At 38.9% G+C, this 27,993-nt stretch overlaps 1 protein-coding gene across 6 annotated transcripts in view; it reads right to left on the bottom strand.

The window, feature by feature from the left end:
• RXFP1 (relaxin family peptide receptor 1) overlaps positions 1–25,627 on the bottom strand; it is a 122,205-nt gene extending 96,578 nt beyond the window's left edge. For 5 of the 6 annotated variants that reach the window (XM_055276257.2, XM_063638332.1, XM_055276259.2 and 2 more), the window contains exon 1: positions 25,363–25,621. In XM_055276257.2, coding sequence (XP_055132232.1) covers positions 25,363–25,477 — 115 coding nt within the window. In that variant the 5' untranslated portion in view covers positions 25,478–25,621. Of the gene's footprint in view, positions 1–25,362 lie in introns of all 6 variants that reach the window. The other variant, XM_055276256.2, reaches the window with a different exon arrangement.
• Between the last annotated feature and the right edge of the window lie 2,366 nt (positions 25,628–27,993).

Genomic DNA, 27,993 nt, shown 5'->3' with positions numbered 1-27,993 from the left:
ACCCTGTACCTGCACAAATCCCCACAGTGCATCTCTCCACGGGTCACCCTCCTGTCTCTGCTTCCTTGCTGTTGTTATGGATGAGCTGTCTTTGCCTCTGTCCCATATCAGTCCTTCACCTGAGCTTCCAGTTCCATCCCCTCTCTCCTACTCAGGACACATTTTAGCAATTCTCCGTTTCTCTCTTAAGCATCATCAATGTTTACCTCTTTTCTGGCTTAGTCTCTGAAAACATGCTGTTATGTATCCCTTCTTAAAACAGGACAAAATAAAACAAAAAATATTTTATTGATTCAGTTATCAATTATCCTCTTATATCACCATTTCTTATCTCTCCTTTTTAGCAAAACTTGTCAAAAAATTTCCATACTGGTGTCTCTGATATTGTTATTTTTTAAGATAAATGATCTTGCTCTATTGTCCAGGCTGGAGTACAGTGGCATGATCGGAGCTCACTGCAGCCTCAAACCCCTGGGCTCAGGTGATCCTCCCACCCCAGCCTCCCAAGTAGCCGGGACTTCAGCAGCATTCCACCACTTCTGGCTATTTTTTAATTTTAATTTTTGTAGAGGCAGGGTCTTGCTATGTTATCTAGGCTGGTCTCAAACTCCTGGGTTCAAGTGATCCTCCTGCTTCAGCCTCCCAATGTGCTGGGAATACAGATGTGAGCCATAGCACCTAGCCATCTGATATAATTTTTGTGTTTAGCTTTACTTTTGAAGTTTTGGAAATCTGTTGAACATATTAACCTTTAGTTGTAAATTGGGGTTCCCATATTGAACAACACAGTGATACCTTTAGGGCCCTTTGAGGGCATTTTTGTCCTATAAATTTTATCACAGACTCTTGCCAACTTTTTATAGTTTTCATCACAATTTTCTACCAGCTGTCACTTCTACTATCATTAATGTTTCTGCCTCTGTAGTCTCACTATTCTAATTCCCATTTCTACTTTGTAACTTGAACCTGCTGTGGCCAAAAACACAGCTACTTGGACATACTAGATTTCTATGTGAAAGTAAGCAAATAAGCTCTGAATGAGGGCCTAAAACAAGATGAGATATTTTCCTTTTTTTTTAATGCCTAGGTTTTGAAGAATCAAAGTTTTTGAGGGTCTAGGATAAGTAATTCTCGGATGAGTGAGATGTTGTCATAATCACGAGTTCACATTCAGTAAGCATTTATTGAATAAATGTACATATTTCCCAACACATAAAGTGGCTGAGGTTTCATATTTATACATTTCTAGCCACGGATTTTGTACTTATACATTTCTAGCATCTGTCTCAAACTATGACAAAACTCGTCTTGACTATTCAACTATCACATTTTATTCCTACTTACTGGTGTGATAACAGTCAGTTTTATTGATTTATGCTGGTAGTGCAGCCAAGAAATAAAAATCCTAAATTAAGGGCAGTTGTATTTCTTCTTAATAGCATTCCCATTTCACACCTTATTTCCATTCCTACTGCCTCAACTGTGATTCTAATCTGTATTAGTTCACATCTAGATAACACATTTTTAATAACTTCCTTTGTGACACTTTAGCCTTATTGTCAAAGTGTCCCCAACTGGTCTCAATACACTTTTCTGTTTTTTGAGTGGGTCTTTATTTTTTAAAAATTTCTTTATATTTATTTATTTTTGTAACAAGGTCTCACTCTGTCACCCAGGCTAGAGTAACCAGTGGTGTGATTTCGGCTTACTGCAGCCTTGACCTCTTGGGCTCAAGCAATCCTCCTACCTCAGCCTCCTGAGTAGCTGGGACTACAGGCACATGCCACCACACCTGGCTAAATTTTTATATTTTTTGTAGAGACAGGGTTTCACTATGTTGCCCAGGTTGGTCTCGAATTCCTGGGATCAAGCAATCCATTCACCTCGGCCTCCCAAAGTGCTGGGACTACAGGCATGAGCCACAGTGCCCAGCCTATATTTATTTATTTTTAATTGAGAAATAAAAGTTGTACATATTTATGGTGTACAATGTGGTTTTTTGATATATGTATACATTGTGAAATGATTAAATCAAACCAATTAACATAATCATCATCTTACACGACCAGCATTTTTTTGTGGTGAGAACATTTAAAATCTACTGTCTTAGCAATTTTCAAGTGTACAACACATTATTACTAACTATAGTCACCATGCTGTATGACAGACCTCTGGAACTTATTTTTTAATTCTTGTTTTGGTCACTTGCTTGGTCCTTCAACAAAGAGAAGTCTAAGAAACCTCACATTTTTTGGCCAACATCTCTCCATTTTTCCCCAGACCCTGGTACTCACCATTCGACTCTCTATTTCTATGAGTTTGGCTACTTCACATTCTACATATAGAAAGGATCTTGCAGTAGTTGTCTCTCTGTGCCTGGCTTATTTCACATAGCATAATGCCATCTAGGTTCATCCATGTTGTCACAAATGACAGAGTTTCTTTCCTTTAAAAGGCTGAATAATATTCCATTATGTATATATACCACATGTTCATTATCCATCATCTGTTGATGGACACTTAGGTCCACAACCCAGTTTTAAAACTTAATAGTCTGTTACATTGACTTCTTTCACGTTGGTCAGTAGTTGCTTTTTTTTTTCTTCATGTTTTTGAGCATTTAATATGTTTTAGGCACCAGGCTAAGCACTTTGCATGCCTTGTTTCACTTTATCTTCATAAAACTCCATTAAATAAGTTCTAATATTATCAAGATTTTATAGTTTAGGAAGCTAAAGCATAGAGGAATAAATCGCTTGGAGATAAGGGAACCAGGAAGTGGTGGAAATGGGATTCAGATGCAGATCCATCTGATTCCAGAACACGTGTTCTTAACCAATGTGCCTCTACTAATTCCCCATATAGACTTGCTTATGAGCCCTGAAAGGTTGTTGATGTTTCTACCTCCCTTTTTTGGACTCATGGCAGTGTTCCTGAATATCTTCTTTTTCACCTATTTAGATCTTACCCTTTAAGATCGAGGTCAATTATAGCTTCTAACTTACTTCCTCTATGACCATATCCATTCTGGGTGATCTGTCCCTCTTTTGAAATCCTTCAGGGCAAAGATGAGATGCTGTCTCATCAGAGTATTTTATGTTTTTGTTGCTCAGGGCATTCCAAGTTATTGTCCCACAAGGTCAGAAACAAACATGATGTATGTAAATAGACATATTTCTCAACAGAGATATTGGAGATGGCAGCTTTATAAACTCAGACTTGTGGTTCATTTGGAACAATGATTTCCAATGAAGACAGTGGTTCTAGATTCTCCTTCATTTATATTTAGGAAGTAAATTAAAAAAATAAAAAGATGGTTCTCTCGTTAGTTCTTCTCTTTATAGACATTTCTAGAAATAAACAGCTGAATTGATCTGACCTCATGGGAATCTTTATATTTAAATGCCCAAGGTAGGGGCAAAATGGACCAAACATGGCAGAATGCAAAAATATGCACCAAGAATCCTCAGAGGCAGATACTACTATATTGATATTCAGTAGAGTTTTGCTTTATTCTTGGATGTGCCAATAAATTGATGGGCAAATTTGGCATGCCACTCTGTCTTACTGGATTTTAGGTTTTCTTCTGTGTCAAAGGAAGAGGCAGTACCAGCTGTTGTAATATTATTTGATTCTAGGTGGGAGATGGAATGTTAATAAAAAATAGTTTGAAAGTTCATTCTTCGGGAGGAAGTAGTAGGGAGAGAAGATAAATGAAGAAAAACTGACAAGAAATATGAAATGGAATGGAGAAGTGGGGAATAAATAAATATAAATATTGACTGGGAGGGCTCAGGGAAACTGTTAGTTGCCTACCGATTCTCCATTTCCCATTTTCCTCTGTTAACACAATCCCCATCTTGTTTGTGGGGACACTGTGTTCTGCACCATTAGATGAGGTGACTGCCCCAAGCCATAAGGTGACTCCCGTTTCTGGCCTTCCCTGTTTCCTTGGCAGCGAGGTGGGACTGTGTGACCCAATTCTGACCATGAGACCTAAAAACTAGAAATATTTTTGGGAAATTTTTGGAAAAGCCATTGCTTTCCTGATAACTGGGGGAAAATCCAGCTTTACGTCACTCTTCCCCTTCTTCCTGCTTTGAACATGAACTTGATGTCTGGAGTGACAGTAGCCATCTTTCCATCTATTAGGAGTCAATGTAACATAAAAACCAGTGCCTGAAGAATGGAGAACGGGAAAGGTAGGAAGGACCTAGGAACCTCAGGGCATGGCTGAATAGATGCTGCAATGCCAGCAAGCACTTAGTTCTGGAGTGTGTGCGTGTGCGCGTGTGTGTGTGTGTGTGTGTGTTAAACTTTTATTTTAGGTTCAGGGGTACATGTTCAGGTTTGTTATATAAGTAAACTCATGTCATGGGGGTTTGTTTTCAGATTATTTTGTCATCCAGTTACTAAACCTAGTACCCAATAGTTATTTTTTTCTGCTCCTCTCCCTCCTCCCACCCTCCACCCTCAAGCAGGCCCCAGTGTCTGTAGTTCCCCTCTTAGTGTCCACATGGACTCTGTTTATGTGAAAAAAAAATTCTTAAGTTCTTATTTGTTTAAGTCACTGTTGCTTGGTCCTTCTCTTTGTTGCACCTATGATGCATTTCTAACTGATACAGAAGGGACTGATGAAAATAGCAATACAGACTCTCTACTATGGAAAGGAGCAAAAGAACTGAAATTAAGTAAAGGAACTCTGCAATGATTGCCAAAAGGTGAAGGCAAGGTGTGGGGTTTAGGGTTATGGCTTTTGAAATGACGTGGAAAGTTAGTCAGGATAGATAAATGTGATGTTTTTGTTTGAAGACTGGCTGACAACAATTAGAGGAACAAGGGAGATACAAAAGCAGGAAGTCCTGTGAGTCATAATTTTAAAGAAAAATTGATGCAAATCTAAGGAGGCACTTTAACAGGAGACCAGTCCCTGAACATAACATGTAGCTTTCTTTCCTTGCTGTATTTTTATGGTAAGTTTTGTAACAGTCTTGGGTTTGCAAAAGGCCTACTTTAGGTATATATAAGTATGCTTGCATCAGACACACCTGAATTGAAGAATATTCTATGGAACAACTTGTCCATATTCTTCAAATCTCACAATGTCACTGTTTCCTGATTAAAGAAGATTATACAGCTGTGGCCACTGAATGCAATGTGTGATCCTGGATTGGAGCCTGGATTAGAAAAGCATCATTATGGGCCGGGTGCGGTGATTCGTGCCTGTAATCCCAGCAATTTGGGAGGCTGAGGCAGGCAAATCACGAGGTCAGGAGTTCGAGACCAGCCTGGTCAATGTGGTGAAACCCTGTCTCTACTAAAAAAAAAAAAAAAAAAAAAAAAAAAAAAAAAAAAAAATAGCCATGGTGGCGCCTGCCTGTAGTCCCGGCTACTCGGGAGGCTGGGGCAGAAGAATCGCTTGAACCCAGGAGGTGGAGGTTGCAGTGAGCCGAGCTCACACCACTGCACTCCAGCCTGGGCGACAGAGTGAGATTCCATCTCAAAAAAACAAAAACAAAAAAGAAAAGCATCATTCCCCCTGCCACCCTGCATAAAGGATGTAATTGAGTCGATTGCTGAAATATAAATATAGACTTTATGTTAAATAATATGATTTTTCAATGTTAATTGTATTTAGTAATTGTATGGGGGCTAAGAGACTGTAACTCTTTGGAGATACATGCTGAAGTGCTTGCGAAGGGTCATAATGTCGCCAGTGAGTCTCAAATGATTCAGCAAGAAAAAATATGTATGTATGTTTGCTGAAGGAGATAAAGTAAATGGGGAAAAGTGTTAACTATGAGTGAATCCAGGTGAAAGGTGTATGGATGTGATTGTATTACTTTTGTAATTTTTGTGTACGTTTGAAATTTTTCAAAATAAAATGTTTTTAAAAAATAAGTTTAGGAAATATTTTTATATTTTAAACTTGGAGCTGAAATGGTTTCCAAGTTTTGAAATTTCCACTATTTTTAGAATGTATGACTCCCCCTCTACCTAGAATTTGGGCATATACTCATACAGTTTTTGCATAAATATGAAATTACCCTGGACACTGTGTGTGTGTGTGTGTGTGTGTGTGTGTGTGCGTGAAGCTCTCTGAGAATTCTGGGTATAAGTCACAAAGAATTTTAATTGCCAGTAATATTATTTATGAGATTTTAATTCCACTTCTCCTGTGTGTTTATAATTTGGAATCTGTGATTTTTTCTTCCCTCTTTAACCAAAAGGACAATTTCAAAGGCATTTAGAGACTTTGAGAGTTTGACAAGGTTTTTCTGAACATGATGCGTAGTGGGGATCTAAACTTTTGTGGGAAAATAACAAAAAGCATGACTCTGAATGCCATCAAGGGCAGTCCACGGCAGTGACTGTTGGCTGACTGCTGTCTACAGACTACAGAAAAGTGGCCACTGCTTCTTATTTTTAGGATGGCCATGGTGGCTATTATATTGTTAACGACATCTACTTGTCGGTGAGTTTAATTTTAATGCATTTCCATACAACTACTTATTATTCAGCAAAATCAAAGAGGCTTATTTAAATTTGAATAGTGTGTTTTCCTGCTTTTCCCTTTTTTTTGGAATTGCCACAACGTACGGACAACAGCCATCCCTAGTGTGTGCTCCCCACACCTGTACGGAATGTTTACAGCACAGGCTAAAGTGTGGCTGCTGCAGGGCAGGGAGGGTCATCCTTAGACATTCCCAGATGTGCTGTTGTGGGCTTTGTACAGCTTTCTTAAACTTCAGTTTCTTCTTCTGGAACATGAGAATTAGTAATATCAGAGGCATTGGGGTGGGTAAAATAAGGTGGAGACCTAGCGGGCTGCATTCCCAGGAGGTTAGGTATTCTTAGTCACAGGATGAGATAGGAGGTTGGTACAAGATACAGGTCATAAAGACCGTGCTGATAAAACAGGTTGCAGTACAGACGCCAGCCAAAACCCTCCAAAACCAAGATGGTGACGAGAGTGACCTCTGACTTCTCACTGCTTATTATATGCTAACTATAATGTATTAGATTGCTAAAAGACAATCCCACCAGTGCCATGACAGTTTACAGATGCCATGGCAATGTCAGTTACCCTATATGGTCCCAAAAGGGGAAGATCCTCAGTTTTGGGAATTGCCTGCCCCTTTCCCAGAAAACTCATGAGTAATCCACCCTTTGTCTAGCATAGAATCAAGAAATAAGTATAAGCTGCTGAGCAGCCCATGCCACTGCTCTGCCTATGGAGTAGCCATTCTTCCTTTACTTTCTTAATAAACTTGCTTTCACTTTATAGACTCGCCCCAAATTCTTTCTTGCGTGAGATGCAAGAACCCTATCTTAGGGTCTAGATCAGGACCCTTTCCGGTAGTAGTAACTACCCCCTGCCAGGTTGTTTGGTATGATTAGATAAAATTAATGGATGGGCAAAATGTCCTCATTGTTATCTTTCACAGAAGTCTCAGTACTAGATGACAATTTCCCTTTTTTCTAAACCCATTGCTTTTAACTTCCAGTTTAAAGTATTTCCAGATATTTCATTCCACTCCACCTGTGTGTTTATGACTTGAAATCTGTGATTTTTTTTTCCATCTTTAGCCAAAAGGATGATTTCAAAGGCATTTAGAGGCTGTTAGAGTCTGAGACAAGGTTTTACTGGACATGGTTAGCCCTATTGTAACTAATGACTGTACTAAAAATATACTTCCTAGATTCTACACCATCCAATCAATCATCAATCCATGAAACTGTAAGCACCATGAGCCAAATACTATCTGAAATGCTAAGCAGCACATGTGGTCTAATTTGATGCTAAGACCTTCTCTGATATCAAGTAGGTATTACATATGCCTTTTTTCTTCTATTATAAATGTCTATCAGGAACTAGTTAATACTCTTCATCTTTTGTAGAGCACCCTCATCTCCAAACCTTTCCAGTTTGTCTTTTAATGAACAGAGCAAGTAGTTTGTGTTGCCAACTGCCTAACTTCCTCTTTATGTCCACGATGCCATCTCAATGTAATGCTTCCCATGATGGGAGGTGGTTGCTAATTCAGGTCACTGGGTTAAGTAGTGAGGAAGGACTCATTTTCTCCCTCTTCCATCATACTCTCTTACTGCTGTTGCCACCTGGGCGTGTTTTGAATGGTCCCTGCTCATCTGCCCATCTGTACTCATCTCATTAGAACAATACATGGGTTGGATGCACATCTATGGAACGTGGAAGGAAGCACCCTTCTTTTAGAATTGAATTATTTCGTAGAGAAGTCATAGATTATATGACCATTTTTCTACCTATTCTTTTTTTTTTGAGACAGAGTTTCGCTCTTGTTGCCCAGGCTGGAGTGCAATGGCACGATCTCAGCTCACCGCAACCTCCACCTCCTGAGTTCAAGTGCCTCAGCCTCCCCAGTAGCTGGGATTCCAGGCCTGTGCCACGACGCCCAGCTAATTGTGTATTTTTAGCAGAAACGGGGTTTCTCCATGTTGATCAGTCTGGTCTCGAACTCTTGACCTCAGGTGATCTGCCCGCCTCAGCCTCCCAAAGTGTTGGGATTACAGGCGTGAGCCACTGTACCTGGCCCCTATTCTTTCTCCACGTAAAAAAAAAATGCCTTTGGCTTCTCTCTGACTCACAATTCATTTTGCATTCTCTCATCTTTTAGGAATAAAGAATTCTTTTCTCTTAGCCCATCACCTCCCACTTGCAATCCTTCAGCACTTGACTATCTGAAATGAGTCAACTTCTCATCTCTGCTTCTTTCCCCAGAGTGCGAGCCATTGTGTCTAATTGCAGCTGTCTCTCACTTGGACTTCCTGCTTCCACGCCTGCCTCTTTTCATCCTGTTCTCCACATAGCAGCCAGAGTGATCTTTCAAAATTAAACTAGATCATTAATGTGTCCTCTTCTAAAACTTCTACTGACACTCTATTGTTCTTGGAATAAAATCCAAACTTTTAAACTTTACATTTTACCTTACACAAATGGGCCAATCCTATTCACTAACTTGGTTTCTTTCCACATTTCTTCCCTTACCTAATTTGACCTACAAACACTGTCCTCTCTTGATGGGCTAGGTTTGGTCTGACTTTAGAGTCTTGAGTTGGCTGTTCCATCCACCTGAGTGCCTGCATTGTTCTTCCCTCAGATCATTACAAGACTGGCTGTTCCTCATTCTTCAAGCCTCAGCATAAGTATCCCTCCCTTAGGGAGATCGCTTGGGTTCCCTCTATCTATCCCTCTATCCCTTTAAATTCCTTGCTAGTTACTATCCTATTCCACTACTTTTTCCTTCTTCACAATACTTATTACTCTTTGAGGTATCTTGTTTATTAGTTTACTTTTTGTTATTTAAATATTATTGCCAGATTATAAATTCCCATAGGTGAAGGATCTTTCTGGAGTTGTCCATCATTTATTTCTGATGCCTGTATGGGTGTCTGGCATATTGTAGGAAGTAAAACAAAATTAGTTGAAGGAAAGGAAGAATGAATAATTGTCTGTGTGTCTGAAATACTTAGAAGAGTATTTTAAAATAATGGTGTCATGAAGTTCTCTTTAATGCATATAGAAAGTAGTTCTTTTCTCCAGACTCTGTTGCCAGCTAGGTAAGACCCAATTCCTATAATGCCCAAGGGCATTTCGGGCCTGATGTTAACATAGTCTGCCACCAAGATCTTGTTTTCTCAAAGGACATAAGCCCTTTACCTGCCTCATAGAAACTCTAGGGACTACAGATTTTGTCTGTGAAACAACTAGACTAAGAAAATTTAGTTGTTTTTTGGGGGGTACAAGGGAAGGAAAGGATGAAAGGAAGAGATAGTTAAGGAAAGAAAGATAAAAAGAGAAATATTTCAAATGAGGACTAGCTCACCAGTAAACACAGTGGTGGGGATAATGCTGTATTTCCCACAGCTGTAGTTTGTCTTCAAATATTGGTAAAAATCCTAAAGAGAGGCTGGATTTTAGATTTAAATTCTAGAGCATATGTCTGTATTAATTAAGTGAACAAACCTATTTTTCTAGTTTAGCTAGGTTTCTATTAGGTTGGTGCAAAAGTAATTGCGGTTTTCAATTACTTTTGTGCCAGCCTAATATAAAGTGACAAATTGGCATATAAGTCACTTTTTTTTTTGGAAACAGTAAACAAAACTTTGTACATTCCATGAGTATGGAATCCTTTCAGCTCATAAGTGTAAACCCTATTTAGTACACCAATATTGCAACTCCAAAGTGTATATGATTTCCTGGCTATGTTATTTTGAAACAGTTAATACAAGTTTCCAAATATGTATCTAATTTATGCCAGAAAATAATTTATCCAGTGGAAGAATATGACTTTGTTCAGTTGAAGGTAAACCACTAATATTTTCATATGTGTATTAAAACTATAGTTTTCCGTGACCTATAGTTATAATATTTCTAGTCATGTTAGAAGGCATTAGCAATGGTTTGCTCATAATGTATACAGTGTTTGCAAAAAGAGCCTATTTTAAGTCAGGTATCTCTTATAGTTCAATACTTGGGTTAATATTTACCTGCAAGAATGATTGAATGTATTCTTATTTTAAAGATGTTCTGAGCAAGCTATTTCTCTAGATAGCATGACTATGGTTCTGCAATTCTTAGGGAAATTAAAAGTCTGCTGAGGATATTGAAGTCATCTCTGATTGATGCATTTCCCATAATGCACCTTAAACTTTTAGCACTGTTTCATCATACTCTTAAGGTGTCCTTTATAAAGGAAAATACAAATGAGAAAAAGAAATGAATTTACACCCATGCATTAAACATATCGTGGGTAGTACTATTGATTAAAATGTAAATATATTAAAATAGAGAGAGTAAAATTATATTCTTACAGGTATTAGGCCTTGGTCCTATAAACACAATATTTTAAATTATTTGTCTATGTGCTGTTCTCTACTACTTTGAGGTTATAGTTGCTGAATAAAACCGCTTAAATCTGTTGACTGATACTTTCTGAGTAACAACCTTTGTGTTGCAAAGTTACTGATTAAAGAGCGCAGATTGTATGTACTTCCAGATAATGAGTTCACTCCATTTGATTCCAATAACCGTGTATAAGCATTTTGTCCATCTATTGTCCATTATTGTGTGAGACTTTGTTAATGTTTTCTGTTATGTTTTATTTATTGCCTTATTTGCAAACTGGATCAGAGGGCTTTCCAGAGTTAAAGAAAATAGTGAGTTGGAAAATAACACAAGAGAAATAGGAAGTGTGGAAAACACAACACAGACTAGATCAAACTCTTGAGAACGAGAAATAGAGATGCTAGTTGGATATTTGTGGAGTGCAATATCAAAAAGACCAGTCCTATCACAGTCAGGGTATTCAACAAACATTCTGTAGTGTGTTCCACACATATTTTGTGTATTTTATAGATAGGAATAGGGAGAAAATATTTTAAAAATGTATTAAGGTCCCAGGAAAACAATGTGAAAACCAGTATCTGATTTGACTTGGTCATAGCCTGTATCTTTCCAGTGACTCAAGTGCAATGGCCACGCCCTCTCTAAGGATTGCTTTTAGTTTCTCACATTTTAGTCCATTTTTGGTAATTTGCCTGAGTTACTTCCTTGTGAAAACCAGTAGCTGATTCGACTTGTTCATAGCCCGTATCTTTCCAGTGACTCAAGTGCAATGGCCACGCCCTCTCTAAAGATTGCTTTCAGTTTCTCACATTTTAGTCCATTTTTGGTAATTTGCCTGAGTTACTTCCATTTTGTGCAAAACCTCAATTCGAATTACTAACATATTACCATCCTAACTCTGGCACGTGGCTTACAAAGACCTTCATGATCTGGTTCTGGTGATCCTCTCTAACTTCATCTCCAAGCATCTGCTTCAGCCCTCCTCTTAAACTACCCCAGACTTCTCATCATGTTCCGAGCCTGCCATGTCCTTTCCTGTCTCCATGACCTTGCGCATGCTGTACCTGACCTTGCAGTGCCCTTCTTTCCTCTCCCTGGGAAATAAAACATGGTAAATCTGCAACCAGTTCAACTTGCTTGGCTAGCTTGTTCACCTGTTAATGGGCATAGGAATTCTTGTCTTATAAAATGAGATATAATAAATAATAAAATATTATATAATTATAAATCATTTTATCATATATTATCTATAATAGTAATAAATATTTTATCATATGTAATATATTAATATAATACAAATTATTTTATTATATGTAATAAAAATTACTCATATGTAATAATATATAATAATAATAATAAAAATGAGAGAGAACATGATTTTGGTGTTTGTATGTGAGTGAAAAAACTCAGGCTTGGGAATCAGATAAGCTTGAGTTGGAGTTCTGGACTAAGCATTGATGTGTCCATGACCTTGATAAATTTCTAAATTTCTCTCTTCATTCTGGAAAGGTGAGAAAACATTACCTTTCAGGGTTCATGTGAGGATATAATCAGACAACATTTATGAGTGCTTATCATTTAACCAGAACATCAACAATTTAACTACTCTTACCTATAACTTTAGCAATGTAAATAATTCCTATTAATAATCAGAATAAGGCCGGGCACGGTGGCTCATGCCTGTAATCCCAGCACTTTGGGAGGCCGAGGTGGGCGGATCACCTGAGGTCGGGAGTTCGAGACCAACCTGACCAACATAGAGAAACCCCGTCTCTAATAAAAATACAAAGTTAGCCGGGCGTGGTGGCGCATGCCTGTAATCCCAGTTACTCGGGAGGCTGAGGCAGCAGAATCGTTTGAACCCAGGAGGCAGAGGTTGCAGTGAGCCGAGATTGCACCATTGCACGCCAGCCTGGGCAACAAGAGTGAAACTCTGTCACACAAAAAAAAAAAAAATCAGAACATTGTAACATTGATCTAGAACACTTTGTGTATCTAAGTACATGGAATGAAGCACATTACAATATACATTAGAAATTGCCACAATTTCCCCAGAATAAATTTAAAAGTGGTACATAGGTCCCTGGGAGACTAATTAGAGAAGAATGTGATTGAGTAGTTCCTAGGGGGTGAGAGTGCCATGTGAGACTATTCCTTACTCCTTCCAATTTATTACACATTCTATTGTTTTAGACATTGCATCAGAAAGAATTTGGGGGAGAAATTTAATATATATGCCTAATGATTTGGGATTTTTCAAGCTTTGAATAACACTTTCATACATTGATGTTTTCATCTATAATATTGTGATTAGTGTTGATTAAATAGGAAAAAAGCATATAGAAAAGTGTAGGGAAAAGAGATTAAAAATAAAAGTTACATGAAAGGCAGGTGTAAGTGAAATATGAGAAACCATTGTGGGCAACAGAATAGAAGAGTAGGGAAAAGTGGTATCAGAAAGAGTACAGAATTTTGAGCCAAGATATTTGAGTTAGAATCCAAATAGGGTAAGCACATTTTTTGTGTGTGACTCAAAAAATAAATGACTAAATGAAGATAGGCTAACCCTATCTATCATCAGGCAAGTTTTGAAAATTCCAATTCTCTTATAGAAGTTTCTTGAGAGTAAGGGTAAATATGCATATTCACTTGTGTCTATCTTACAGTGTTGGGAAATAGCTAAAAATTTGATATGATATGATTTGCAAATAAAAAGGGTGCATCTCTTACTAAGGTATTTCGTTATAATGACTATTATTATTATTTTTTTGAGACGGAGTCTCGCTCTGTCGCCCAGGCTGGAGTGCAGTGGCGCAATCTCGGCTCACTGCAAGCTCCGCCTCCCAGGTTCACGCCATTCTCTTGCCTCAGCCTCTCCGAGCAGCTGGGACTACAGGGGCCCGCCACCACGCCCGGCTAATTTTTTTGTATTTTTAGTAGAGACGGGGTTTCACCATGGTCTCGATCTCCTGACCTCGTGATCCGCCCGCCTCGGCCTCCCAAAGTGCTGGGATTACAAGCGTGAGCCACCGCGCCTGGCCTATAATGATTATTTCTAATTACTGTGGCTTTGTGTTTATAATTACTGATTTTAGGGTATGTCCATGTATGCTTCCCTTCGTGGTTATTCCTTTTTTATTCTTCCACCACTAAAACTAGAAATGTAGACTGTACTTTATTGCTCAGGGAAGGCAGAGCACAAAATCTTTCTAGAGTCCTTACCTTCTTGGCTTTAAATTCCAAAGCTTTAGAGTCACGGCTTTCAGTGGCAAAAGATAGGTGCTTGAGAGAGATAATATTTTTTCTTTCTTTTTATTTACTTGTTAGATTCTACCATATTGGTCTTGAACATTAAGACCCAGTAATGAAGGACACAGAACATCCAGTCTTTCCACAACCTCTAGCGAGAATTAAGGGTTAAGCATGTGTGATGCCCTCAAAGCAGTTTTCCTGAACCTGCTGAGAATGAAATGTGAGAAGGAAGCACCCTGTTCCTTTGGTATTAAAACTCTGTAGGGCAAGGGAGGAGGTGGAAATTGCTAAGCGAATTTGGGGGACTGCCTAAGCAGAAGTGATTCTTGTCTCAAATCCTAATGTCCAGCTCAAAGAAAGGGCACGTCTCTAGGAGAAGCAGGGTCTTGAAGTGAGGGAGGGGATGGTGAATGTGTGAGCTAGATACAGGTCCTTTGTCAGCCCCGAATCTGCCTGAGTTCCCAATAGGTGAGGAAGGACACTTGAGGGCTTCCTGTGCTCTCCTGAGAAGGCTATGAGCAGATGGTGGTGGTGGTCTTTGGTGAGAAGCATGTGGATTAGCTGGAGAACAATGTGGAAGAGTGGTTGAATGCTTTGGTGGGTGCTGGTGTCACCCATCCCTGCCAGAGTGAGTTAACCCTCATGAATAGCTGGCAAAGTGACTGGAGATGTTCACCTCTCTACCTGCCTCCTCAATTTTGATGTTTGCAAAACTGTCACCGAAATCAGATGCTGTTGGTCAGAAGGGAAAAAGGGTAGTGCAGGTAAGATTTCTTAAGTGATTGAGATTGTATTTTATACACAGTTCTACCAAAAAGACACCTCCACTCATATATATATCACAGCACTATTCACAATAGCAAAGACATGGAATCCATCTAGATGCCCACCAACGGTAGATCAGATAAAGAAAATATGGTACCATGGAATACTACCCAGCCATAAAAAAAATGAAATCCTGTCCTTTGCAGCAACAGGGATGCAGCTGGAGGCAATTATCCTAAGTAAATTCATGCAGAGACAGAAAAACAAATGCTACATGTTCTCACTTATAAGTGGGAGCTGAACACTGGGTGCATGGGTAAACATGCACAAAAGGATGGGGACAAGAGACACTGGGGATTCCAAAAGCCGGGGGGCAAATTCTGAAAAACTGCCTATCAGGCAGTATGCTCATTACTTGGGTGATGGGATCATCAGAAGCCTAAGCCGCAGCATCACACAACATACCCATGTAACGAACCTGAGCATATACCCCCAAATGTAAAACAAACAAACAAAAAAACAAAAAACAAAAAACCCAAACCAAAAGAAAACCCAGATTGCATTTTAAAGAAAAAGTGTCTGATTTTAAAACCAAGCTACTTTGAATTAGCAAATTTAAATGTTCTATTATTTTATGTAGGAGTCATGAGCTCTGAATTTTAGTCATAGAAATATAAAATGTAATTTTTGCACATCTGAGGTTTGTGGTCTATAAACGTGAAAATGTTTACACTATATATCGTACCTGGATTTGGTATGCTTAATGTTAATGATGGCATAAGATTTAAAGTGTGTGTGTAGTAGTAGTTTATAACATTTCCTTCCACCCTCAAACTTCATGTCAGAGAATGCTGGCATTATCTTTGTTAACATTCCCTGAACCCCTCCCCAACCCCGTGCTTTCTGAGGGAAAAAATGACAAAAACCGAAGGGTGGATTCTCCTGGAAAAATTAGAATAGAAGTAAATTTTGTGTTTAAGATGGCCCTGTGCAGTAGGGGAATGTGTGTCAGGAGTGGATCAGGAGTGAGGAGCTGAGTGATTGGAGGAAACAGAGGGGCAGAGAGTGAGGCCAAGGGCCTTGGATCAGAGAGAGAGAAATAGTGAAGAGTCAAAGGCAGGCCAGGTGCAGTGGCTCAATCCCAGCACTTTGGGAGGCTGAGGTAGGCAGATGGCTTGAGCCCAGGCGTTTAGGACCAGCCTGGGCAATGTAGTGTGTCTTCCTCTCCATAAATTTTTTTTTAAATAGGTAGGCACGGTGGCATGCACTTGTAGTCCCAGCAACTCGAGAGGCTTAGTTGGGAGGATTGCTTGAGCCAGGGGGCAGAGTTTGCAGTGAGCCAAGATTACATCACTGCACTCCAGCCTGGGCCAGGAGAGCAAGACCCTGTCTCAAAAAAAGACTCAAAGCCTCTAGGGGATTGAAGAACAGAAGAGGGCATGGAGCTTTCAAATTGAACCTGCCCTGTTTACTAGCATAGAAACTTTGAAAAAAGGTGCCCAAGAGCCAGACGTGCTACAAAAAGCTTTGTACAGATTTTTTCCATTAAAATGGATTTGATAGACAAATGACTTGCCACATTATTTTGGATCACCACTGAAGATGAATGCTCAGTGGTTGAGAAAATATCAACAAACAAAAACAATCCCTCTTTCCTTTCCAGGGAGCTTAAACTGTTGTGCTGCAAGTTCATAGGATCAGGGGTAACGACTGCAATTAGAAGGGCGAAATAAAAATCTAAATTTGACTTTGCTAAACTGGCCATCTCTCCTGATCTTAACACAAAAAGGAGGTTAAATGGAGGTTAAGAAGCTAACAGAAAGCATGACTGATGATGTCATTGTGTCTAAGTTTGAAATGTGTGAGAAAGTAGAAACATTTATAAACCATGAGGCAGTTTTGCAATTTCCAGCAAATCAGCCACAACTGAGAAAGTAAAAACGGCAAATCTTCTGGACCATTGAAAATGAATCAAACATTTCTAGCCTGCTCTGGGAAAAAACAATTAAAATATCAAAAGGCTAGGGTGAGCAACAGAGGGTGAGAGAAGAGGATAAAAAGAAACCGAGGTTTTATGAGTGAAGGTAATGGCAGAGGGGATTGTGCTGTATCTCAGAAGCCAATGCGTGATGCACCTGAGAACAGTTATTTTCATTAACTTATACTTGCAATATGTGCCTGGATAAAAGCTTCCAAAAAAGCTTCCTAGGGCAGCTTATCTGATTTCTTTCACTAAGTCCAGGCACACACACATATAAATTTTGTTCAAAATTTGTCATTTCCTATCTATTTGCATGTTCTATTTTATAACGTTTTAATTTAAACTCTGTAAAGTAAGATTTATCTGTTTAAATGGCTGCAACTACATGAACCTGCAGGGTCATAACTTGCTTGTATTATGAGGATCAGGTGTTGGAACCAATTTACATAACACTGAAAAAAATCGGCCAAAAATGTCCATGAACCCAGGTAACTGCAAAATGAGGGAGGGGTATAGCTGCAAGTAGTATGTTTAACAGGCAGCTGTTCTCTATGAAAGTCCTAATTCATGAGGAGGAAGTATTTATTAGGGAAATGAAATGAGTAGAAATCAGAATTTGGGTTGCAAGATTTGGGACCAAGACAGGAGAGTTTCTCTTTGTGGGTATTTTGTCTGAAGGCGTGGTGAGAGTAAGGAATACAGAGAATCATTAAGATAGGAAGGAGAAATTAAGCGCTAAGGGAGAAAGAGGAACTGGTTAATTAGAACTGGAAGCCAGTATTTAGGTTGCTTAGCCAGGAAAGGGAAAGCTGCAGGGAGTCCACTTGGCATTAAATAGTCCATCTGGGAGAGAAGCAAAGGAGGAGAAACCCAAGCATGTAGCAGGATCAAAACTTGAAGGAGTTTGGGAGCAGTGGCTCATGCCTGTAATCCCAGAGATTTGAGAGCCTGAGGTGGGCGGATGGCTTGAGCCCAGGAGTTCGAGACCAGTCTGGGCAACATGGTGAAACTCCCATCTCTACAAAAAATACAAAAATTAGCCAGGCGTGGTGGCATGCACCTGTGGTACCAGCTACTCAGGAGGCTGAGGGGGGAGGATCACTTGAGTCCAGGAGATTGAGGCTGCAGTGAGCTGTGATCACACCACTGCACTCCAGCCTGGGCCACAGAGCAAAACCCTGTCTCATAAACAACAACAACAACAACAACAACAACAACAAAACAAGCAAGCGAAAAAAGAGATCAGACTTTCATGATAGCAGAGTTTACGACCAGTGTGGGATTTATGTTTTACCATATCAGGAATGAATATCTTGGGGTCGTTTAACCTAACAGTGAGGATGCTCTGTGTTGCTCTGTGAGCGTCCTTTCAGTCCCCACAAAGGTGAGGATTGAAACATGTTACTCTATCTTAGGAAACTGTGTGTGCTAGGGTGGGGAGAGGGAAGAAAACAGTAAGGTTAGGGATATTTGACTCCCTACGACCAGGGCCTCCACTGTCCGCCCTCTCTGGCACCTGCATAGGCAGAAAGACAGAAGAGATGGCATTCTTTTTTGGTAGGAATGAAGAGGTTATGGGAGCGGTGAAGCACACAGGTATTTGGTGCCTACATTATCTGGGGCACCCAGAAAAAAGAGGGCATTTCTCTGGACACTAGAAGTGTCTAAGAGATTCTGATAGTTTATAAATTACTCCTGAGAAGTTGGCAAAGTTTCTTCTGCTGTAGCAATGCTCAGTCTCATTTTTCAACCTGTGGCACATGAAGCCTCTCTCACCTTAGAGGGGTGACTCCAAGGGTCAGATTCATGATTTGCATGGCATGTGATGAAAAGGGCTACATCTTTAGAGATGACTCTATTATCTGGGGAATACGATAGGAGCATGGACTGGAGAGGAGATATTAATAGTGAAGACATCCACTGGGTGTTGACTTACTCTGAGCATTTTTTTTTTTTCTTTTTCTGACACAGGGTCTTGCTCTGTTGCCTAGGCTGGAGTGCAGTGGCCATCTTGGCTCACTGCAACCTCTGCCTCCCAGGCTCAAGCGATCCTCCCATCTCAGCTTCCCGAGTAGCTGGAACTACAGATGCTTACCACCATGACTGGCTAAATTTTGTATTTTTTGTAGAGATGGGGGGTCGCGCCATGTTGCCCAGGCTGGTCTTGAACTCCTAGGCTCAAGCAATCCACCTGGCTTGGCTTCCCAAAGTGCTGGGATTATAGGCATGAGACACTACCCCCCGCCTTACTCTAAGCATTTTTAAAGTCCCTTTCATTAAAGTTCCTCTGGGCCTGGCTGCAAACATGATGATGGGCAGGCGCAATGAGAACCTTTCTCTCTTTGGTTGTGAGAATGATTTAAATGTTTTTCTACAAGGTAGGTATGTGAAGAGGGATTATACTAGCTTAGTGTATTGGCAAAGTCTTAATCATTGATGCTAGAATTTTGGTAGATAATAAATTTATTTTAATAATTTCTGTCTAGGTTCTTTCCTGTTTTACCCTTTTGATATTTCTTGCCCTTTTTGTCCTACATATGAAATTTGGAGACCCCCTTTTAAAAGTGAGTTAAGAATAAGACAGCTGAAAACTAAAGGGAACACAGCTATATGGCCTTAGTTTCTTTCTATGTGAAAAATGAGAATGTTGTCCTTTATAGCTTTACCTTGCCTTCCAACTCAAAAAAGTCTGATTTTATGAAACTGAAATTAAAAATAGTACTTGAGCGACATTAAGTAGAAACTGTCTAAGTAATAGCAATTTACTCGAGGATCAGACTGTGGGAAGTGGAAAAAGAAACTTCATTTTTCCTTAAATGAATTAGATGAGAACCAAGGGAAAAGATTAGTAGGAGGCAACAGTATATATGTATATATATATATATATATATATATTTTTTTTTTTTTTTTTTTTTTTGGGAAGATGGAGTCTCACTCTTGTCACCTAGTCTGGAGTACAGTGGCATGATCTTGGCTCATTGCAACCTCTGCCTCCTGGGTTCAAGCGATTCTCCAGCCTCAGCCACCTGAGTAGCTGGGATTACAGGCGCCCACCACCACGCCCGGCTAACTTTTGTATTTTTAGTAGAGACAGGGTTTCGCCATGTTGGCCAGGCTGGTCTTGAACTCCTGACCTCAAGTGATCCTCCTGCCTTGGCCTCCCAAAGTGCTGGGATTACAGGTGTGAGCCACCATGCCTGGCCAACTATATGTTTTAATCAATGGAATAACTCATATAATTATATGGCCTCTTAGTTCAAGTGGATACTCAATCCTCTAACAAAAAAATTGTTTAAAATCTCAACAGCTTTTTGTTTTTTTAAGTGTGAATCTTACTATTAAAGAATATATCAGATTATCTGCTGTTTCGTTTGTAGCTAATCATGTGGGTAATATTTTGGTTCAACTGAGCACCCTGTCTAAATGTAGACCTAGGATTGCATTTGGAAACAGGAGCTAAAGAAAGAGAGAGCTGTGTCCATCTGTATAGGAACTCAATGAGAACTTGAGTTCCTGGAGCAATATGGGAGGAGGAGTTGAGGAAGAATGATGGGGAGAGAGAGGTGGAGAGAGTTGCTGGCACAATGGCCAGAGGCAAGGGCTCCAGGTGGCCTAGACCAGCTGGTGAAAAGCCCCAAGAGTACCATTCCCAAAGATTAACTCTCAGAAATTTTTTGAAAACATTTATGATTTCCAAAAGGCATACTCATTATCATAAAAGATTGAAGAAATAAAGAGACCCAGTTAATTTAGGTAGTATTGAAATAATTATAAAATGAATCTATTTAACAACAAATATAATATCCAGGTTTCTATAAAATACAGTTATTTAGTAGGAAAATACCAAGTTCTAACATGAACAACACGATATGTCACTTTACACTGTCCCTTTTCCATTTGACATTTATTTTTGTTGTGACAGAGAACAAAACCTAAATTTGAAATATTCACAACTTGCCCCTGCTTATCTCCAAAGAAGGAAAGAGCTTTTGGTTTAGTGTTGGGTCCTTGTTTTTCTGATCACAGAAATAGATGAAGCTGTAGAATTTAAAAAGATGAAAGAGTATTGGATCACTACACATAGGCAGGAAATAGAGCTGTTGGGGTTGTGGGGCTAAGAAAATATCCAGAAGGAGGGAGAGGTAAACTAATGTAGGAATTAAGTCAATATTTATTGGCACTTGCTGTATGCATAGCTAAGTTTCATGTGCTGCAAACAAAAGTGCTTTCTATGTATTCAAATTATTTACATATACTAATTCATCAGTTGTTGGTGTACACTGAGGAATGTATACAAAGCAGATAGCACCAGCTCGTTAGAGGAGATATATAAACTCCTAGCATGGATTTGTTAAACTTGCCTTGGATGGGGAGGCCCTCACCGTAGGTGGTGGAAGCCCTGGATTTACCAGCTTTGAGACCTTGGGCTGGTCAATATATCTTTATGGATTAATATCTAAAATAGAGAAAGATCTAACTTGCTTGAAGGCCAGTGAGCTAGGTCAGGGGTCTGTTAAAGTCACTTTAAATTCTATATTATAATTTAAGAAAGTGTTAGCATTGAATCATGTTTAATAGCATAGGCTTTTTAAGGAGATAGACTTGGATTCAAATCTCCTTTGCAACATTACTAAGAAGTGGTGCCAGGAATGCTACCAAATATTTCTCATTCTGTTTCCTATTTTGTAAAGCAAGAATATCTCATAGGGTTATTATAGGAATAAAATAAGATCATGTTTGTAAAGCACTTACATTGTTCCTCATCCATGGAGACCTCTCAATAAATGGGAAATAGAAAAACAACTACACCCGTAAACGTAAGGATTGAAATCAAATGGTCTAAATGCTTACAGTTTTTCAGACAGAAAGTTAAACCTAACTAGAATACTCAACTCCAGGCATTTTAGTTTAACAAGTTTGTACCAATGTGTGAAATTGTGCTTGAAAGACTATTTAGTTCACAAACATAATAATTTCCCTTGATGTAGATCGGGGTGCATTTGCACAGATTCATTAATTTTCCTTCCATTTGAAACTTAAAAATATGATTCAAAATATGTAGTAAAAACAATACAAAATTGTCAGCAGCCTCCACAATATAAGGTGGTGAGAAGTTATTTAATTGGTACCATGCATGTTACCCTAAAAGTCCTGAGTTGACCACCATGCAATCTAGGCATGTAACAAAATTGCACTCATGCCCCATAAATTTATACAAATTAAAAAAAACCCAACCCCCCCGCCAAAGTATAAGGTGGAACACAGTATACCTCCGTGGTCTGCATATTGGTATGTTTATTCTCCCATCTTTTGGAATTGGATAAATATGCCAACATTCTCTTTTTCCATGTACTAACCAAGCTAGTGGTCTGTTCTGGAATTGTCTCTTCCTTTTCTCTTCTTCATAGTTACATAAGAAAACTGTTACAAGTTATGCCAGTGCTGGGATCCAAAGCAAAGGCCAGGTAGCCTGGTAAGTGTCTCTAGGAGTCTGAAAGAGAAGACCTTACTATGCTGGGCCAGTCCTTGGCAAAATACTAAAGTGGATCAAGCTTGTTTGAACTCCTTCTATTTACTATATCTTCACTTGTTTCCTGCCTATCTAAAACATTAAGTAAAAGAATTGTTTTGCTTAGTGATATCATTTAAGAAATAATACAGCATTTTCTGATAAGAACTTATAATACAAGTTGTCCTGGGGATTGTTTTTTAACCATGAATTCTGAAATAATTATATACTTACAAGAAGTTGAAAAAATAGTATAGAGAGGTCCCATACACCTTTCACCCAGCTTTCCTTAATCTTACATAAATTTAGTACATTAAAAAACTAAAAAATTAACATTGGCACAATACAATTAATTAGACTATGGGCAGAAGGATTTTTAAAGAATGAAAAATTCTCAAGGCTAAAAGGAAATCTTTTCTAAGTCTTAATGTCACCTCTGTTTGTGTGGACCTCAATTTTTGCACTTGTCTTATTGAATTGAATTCTAGATCAACGTGCCGTTTTCTCCATTCTATCCCTTCAGAGCAGGGACCATGCTTACTTTAATAAGATAGGTGAATAAAGCATGGTCACTGCTCTGGCATGCATAGGTATTTTTGGTTGAAAGGATGACTAATAGTTGCTTACGTCTGTAACAGGCTTTATAGTTTTCAAAGCCCATTTATACACATTATGGCTACTGAGAATTATCATGGTCTAGGGGAGAGAGCATGGGCTTTGAAAGCATTCCAATCTTGGCATTTATTAGCTCGAGTCTTGTGACAAGGCACTGAATGTCCTACCTTGTGTGCTTAATTGTATCCACATAATAGAGTTGTTGTGAAGATTCAGGAGGTAATTTTTGTAATAAAGAACGGAACACAGGGTTTCTGAGAGGTAGACAGGGTAAAGGATTTGATTGCCATTTCACATGCTCAGAAGAGGTAAATCATTTGCTGAAAACCATAGAACCGGTACATGGTAGTGCAGTTAAGCATCTTAGGTTAGGTGTCTTCCATGATATCACATTGCCTTTCCCGTAACAGGAAAGTAGATAAAAAACCAAACCAAACCAAACCAAACCAAACCAAAACAAAACAAAACAAAACAAAGCAAACACACAAAGAAACAACAACCATGGGGCATTCGCAGAGGTTTAAAAATTTGTCCTTATGCGTGGCTGTTGATTTCCGTTGCTATGTGCCCAGGAAATTCTCACTTAGGTGGGGCCTGGGTGAGGGGCTAAACTCAAGGTGAGCCATGGCTGTGAGTGCTATTTCAGGGGGTCCCTGACAAGTGTTCCCCCACCCTAACATGCAGTTAAAACCATGTAGCCAGGAATTGGCTTGCTAAGCTTTGCTGCAAATGTTTATGCCCTCATTTCCTGGGGAAGGCCTGGAAGGATGAGAACTTGGAGCTCTCAACTTACACTACACTCCCAAATTTTCTTTTGAATCAAAAGAGAAGTTAAATTTAAAGAGACAGAGGGTTTTGGCATCATCATCACCACCATTATTATTATTTTCTGCTCATGAAAATAATTTATTAACAAAAGGGTACAGGTAAACATGGAATTTTTTTCCTAACCTGAAATGACTGGTAATACAGTGGCCAAAGTTGCTTCCCAACCTGCCCTAAACACCTTTTATATACCCTTAAATTCTTTATACTAGAAAGACTATTTTGGAAATATTCCTCTGGCTTATTTAATCTATTCATTTCACTGAAATGGAATAGGGGTGGTAAAATATGGCATTAATTTTTGAAGCTGTTGGCCACAAATGTCAAAAGCTCTGGTAGTTTAAACATGGAATTATAATTAGAAACATTACATTTTTGATGGTGGTTTGCAATTTATTGTTTTCCCTTCAGTTAAAAAATAGGAATGTCACTAATCAAGATTAGAGATGGAGAAGGCTAGGACTAGAATATTTCCCCAGGATTCTGAATAGTTTCTGTGGTTTTGATGCTGTCCTTTAACTCTAGATGAGATGGAGTAGAGGGAAGGAGGAAAGAAGAAGAAAAAGGAAAATATAATCACTTTGACACATTACAATTGGGAGAGTCAGGATTGAAAGTTACCCTGAGACATTCCTTAATAGAAGAGCTCAGAGTTAACAAAACTTATGCAAACTTTTAAGAGACACAGTACTATAAAAAGGCTTGTTAATTTCTAAATTAGTGAAAGCCCACATTCCCGGAATCATAAAGTATTAAAGATACCCAGAAAGTTTTGTTCTTGGTTTGGCTTTGACTTTTTGATCATTTATTACCTAAGAGACAAAAACACTTTATTTCTATCTACGTACTATAATTCAAATGGAGCTTAACACACAACAACTGTCTCCCTTGAATTTAAAAAAGATTTTCTGAAAAATAAACCATAGCACACATAGAGAAAACAAAATTTGTCATTATAGTAAAAATAACATGCCCATTTGGAGCTTCTTTTGTGCCTATGTTTTTCATTGCTTTGTGCTTTCCCTTGTTTTTCTTTCAAGGAACAGTGATAAACCTTGCTAAATAAAAAGAGTTTTATGAATGCATCTCCCTGCCCAGAAGCACAACTATGATAGCAAATCACAAAGGATAAGGGTGACAGAGCATTACAACTACACAGAAGCTGGCACAAATGTGAGGACTTTCCTAGGATTTTTTCAATGAACATATTCCTTGAATATAGTTTAAGAATTACTACTCTTTAAATATTATAATGTTGCTTATAATATCAGTTATATGAATTGGTTATTATGAAGCCTAGGTTTACACAGCACATCGGTCTTGCTTCACTATTGACTATGATAAGATATTATGGTTTTTAATACAAATACCGGACATATACTAAGAAGAACAATTCTGAAGTGAGATTACAATTTTATCAGCAAGTGCATTTTATCTTAAAAGCATAAATGTAAGGAATAAACATTTGTGCTTGTGGTTATTCCACAAAATACTACGGTATACAAAATTAGATATGAGCATACTTACAATATTTTCCAACAATTAAGATGTAGAAGAAGACAGAACCAGATGTCATTTCCTTCTCTGCGAGCAACTGATTAATGAAAGTGAGCAAAATTTGGTCTTGGTTTCTGAATCGCATACAGCTCACAGTGGTTGTGTGCTATTTCTGTCTGCAATCTTAGCAGCTACAAAGCAGTCCTCCCTCCTTCCACTCCCATTTCCTTTCTCTGTCTCTTTCCATTCCTCTTTTTTTCTTTCCTCCTTTCTATTCTCAGGATCTCTCCTCCCCGCCCTCCTTCTCTCAATGTCCTAATCTCCTTCTTTACACACATGCACGCGTGCGCGCGCACACACACACAGACAAAGCTGAACAGCAATAAAAAGTTTCAGAGAACACATACGCTATCTACAAACCAGGGTGTATACGAAGTCTGAGAAATGTCTGAACTGATCAAAGACACACTACCAGAAAGAAATTGAGCTAGAGATATCTCACAAGCAAAAACATATTTTTTCCCCTTATGACATAGGACTAGGAAAAGAATGGAATTACACAGGGCAAAATGCCTTTGTGGAAGTAACTGTGGGGCAGGAATTAAAGTGTAACTACAGCAATCGTTTATAAACTGTTTTGAGTTTGGGAATTCGGACAATAGGATATTGTTGAAAGAAGAATACAAAGGAATAAAACAACTTAAAACCCTTTTGAACTTGTGAATTTTGCTATAGTGGAGACCATGACATGTCACTGGATGTCCCGGAGCAAAGCTGGCCTGGGTTTGAATTGTAGGTCCCCTGTGACTTTAGAGTTATGCAGGTGCTGACTCTTGGCTGAGCCTTGCTTTTCTGGAGCAAAATATGTATGCAACAAGGTAGCTGTGATGGCCAGCACAGGGCATAGTGAGGGGTGTAGGTCCTACTGCATTATAGGTGATTACTAAGTGTCAGTCATTCATATGATGATTTTTATTATTTGACCAGTGGGGGGAAAAGTATGAAAATGCAATGAACATTTCTGTAGACTGCATTTTCTTTTAACCAGACTGGGTCATTCTTATTTTTCAACTTGCTAATGAATTTCTGGAACAAATGAGTAGTAGCCCTTTGACATGAGGAATTTATTTTTGAGGTTAATGCTCCCTACTTGTAGATACACAAGTAGAATCTGCTTGAATTACATATCTGTATATCATTGACTTCAATATAATAAGCCTATTTCTAAATAAAGGCTAAAAGGTTATACTAACACTGCTTCCTCCCCCCATAAATATAATTAATTCCATGAAAGAAGAATTTTAATATAGAAATCTTCACAAGTCTTTATTCATTTAGTAGATTTATTTAGTGAAGACACTGTTCTTTTGATGGACATGCTTACGGTTAACTGAATTTAGTCCCATAAAATGTTCACTATTTTTAATAATACTTGAAGTATTTTAAGATTATTATGTGAGTGGTTCATGGATTTTTTTAAAATTTATTTAGAAACAGTAGTTTTTTGGAAGGATGCTGTGGAACACGTCAAGGGCAGTTTCAGAAGGGGGACCCATAAGAAGCTTCTTAATAGTAAAATTGAAGAACTTGCTATGGGAATTGTCAATAAAAAGTAAGCTGTTGATACAGAGGTCTTCAAAATCATTCTGATGTTATTTTGCAAACTTTGAAAATTTTGCCTGAGCGAATATCACAGATACATACAATTAGTGGGCGGGTAGCCAGGAAGTACTCATTAACAATGTATTTTTAATCTCAAATCATCAGGGCAAAATTTCCAAATCACCTCTCATTTTATTAAGAATCTATTAGGTTTGGCCGGGCGCGGTGGCTCAAGCCTGTAATCCCAGCACTTTGGGAGGCCGAGGCGGGCGGATCACGAGGTCAGGAGATCGAGACCATCCTGGCTAACACGGTGAAACCCCGTCTCTACTAAAAATACAAAAAATTAGCCGGGCGTGTTGGCGGGCACCTGTAGTCCCAGCTACTCGGGAGGCTGAGGCAGGAGAATGGCGTGAACCCGGGAGGCGGAGCTTGCAGTGAGCCGAGATTGCGCCACTGCACTCCAGCCTGGGGGACAGAGAAAGACTCCGTCTCAAAAAAAAAAAAAAAAAAAGAATCTATTAGGTTTTACTAAAATAGATGTTTATCTGAATGAATAATTTTCATTGTTTGTTTCCTCAGGGTGTCACTTCTGTCTTATTTTTGGCAAAGGCAGTGAATCTGGCATATTAGTTTTATAGAAGTATTTTGGTGGCAAAACCCAAAAGTGAATCTAGCATACCCTGGCCATACATTGAGGCAGGTACTGTTTTTTCTTTTTTTTTTTTCAGTTTTATTATGTATTATTATTATTATTATACTTTAAGTTTTAGGGTACATGTGCACAATGTGCAGGTTTGTTACATATGTATCCATGTGCCATGTTGGTGTGCTGCACCCATTAACTCGTCATTTAGCATTAGGTGTATCTCCTAATGCTATCCCTCCCCCCTCCCCCCACCCCACAACAGTCCCCGGAGTGTGATGTTCCCCTTCCTGTGTCCATGTGTTCTCATTGTTCAATTCCCACCTATGAGTGAGAACATGTGGTGTTTGGTTTTTTGTCCTTGCGATAGTTTACTGAGAATGATGGTTTCCAGTTTCATCCATGTCCCTACA

This window comes from Symphalangus syndactylus, chromosome 4 (assembly GCF_028878055.3).
Source record: "Symphalangus syndactylus isolate Jambi chromosome 4, NHGRI_mSymSyn1-v2.1_pri, whole genome shotgun sequence".
In the NCBI taxonomy this organism is placed as follows: domain Eukaryota; kingdom Metazoa; phylum Chordata; class Mammalia; order Primates; family Hylobatidae; genus Symphalangus; species Symphalangus syndactylus.
The sequence above is the reverse complement of the archived record's forward strand: the minus strand, read 5'-3'. Positions and strand labels throughout refer to the sequence as shown.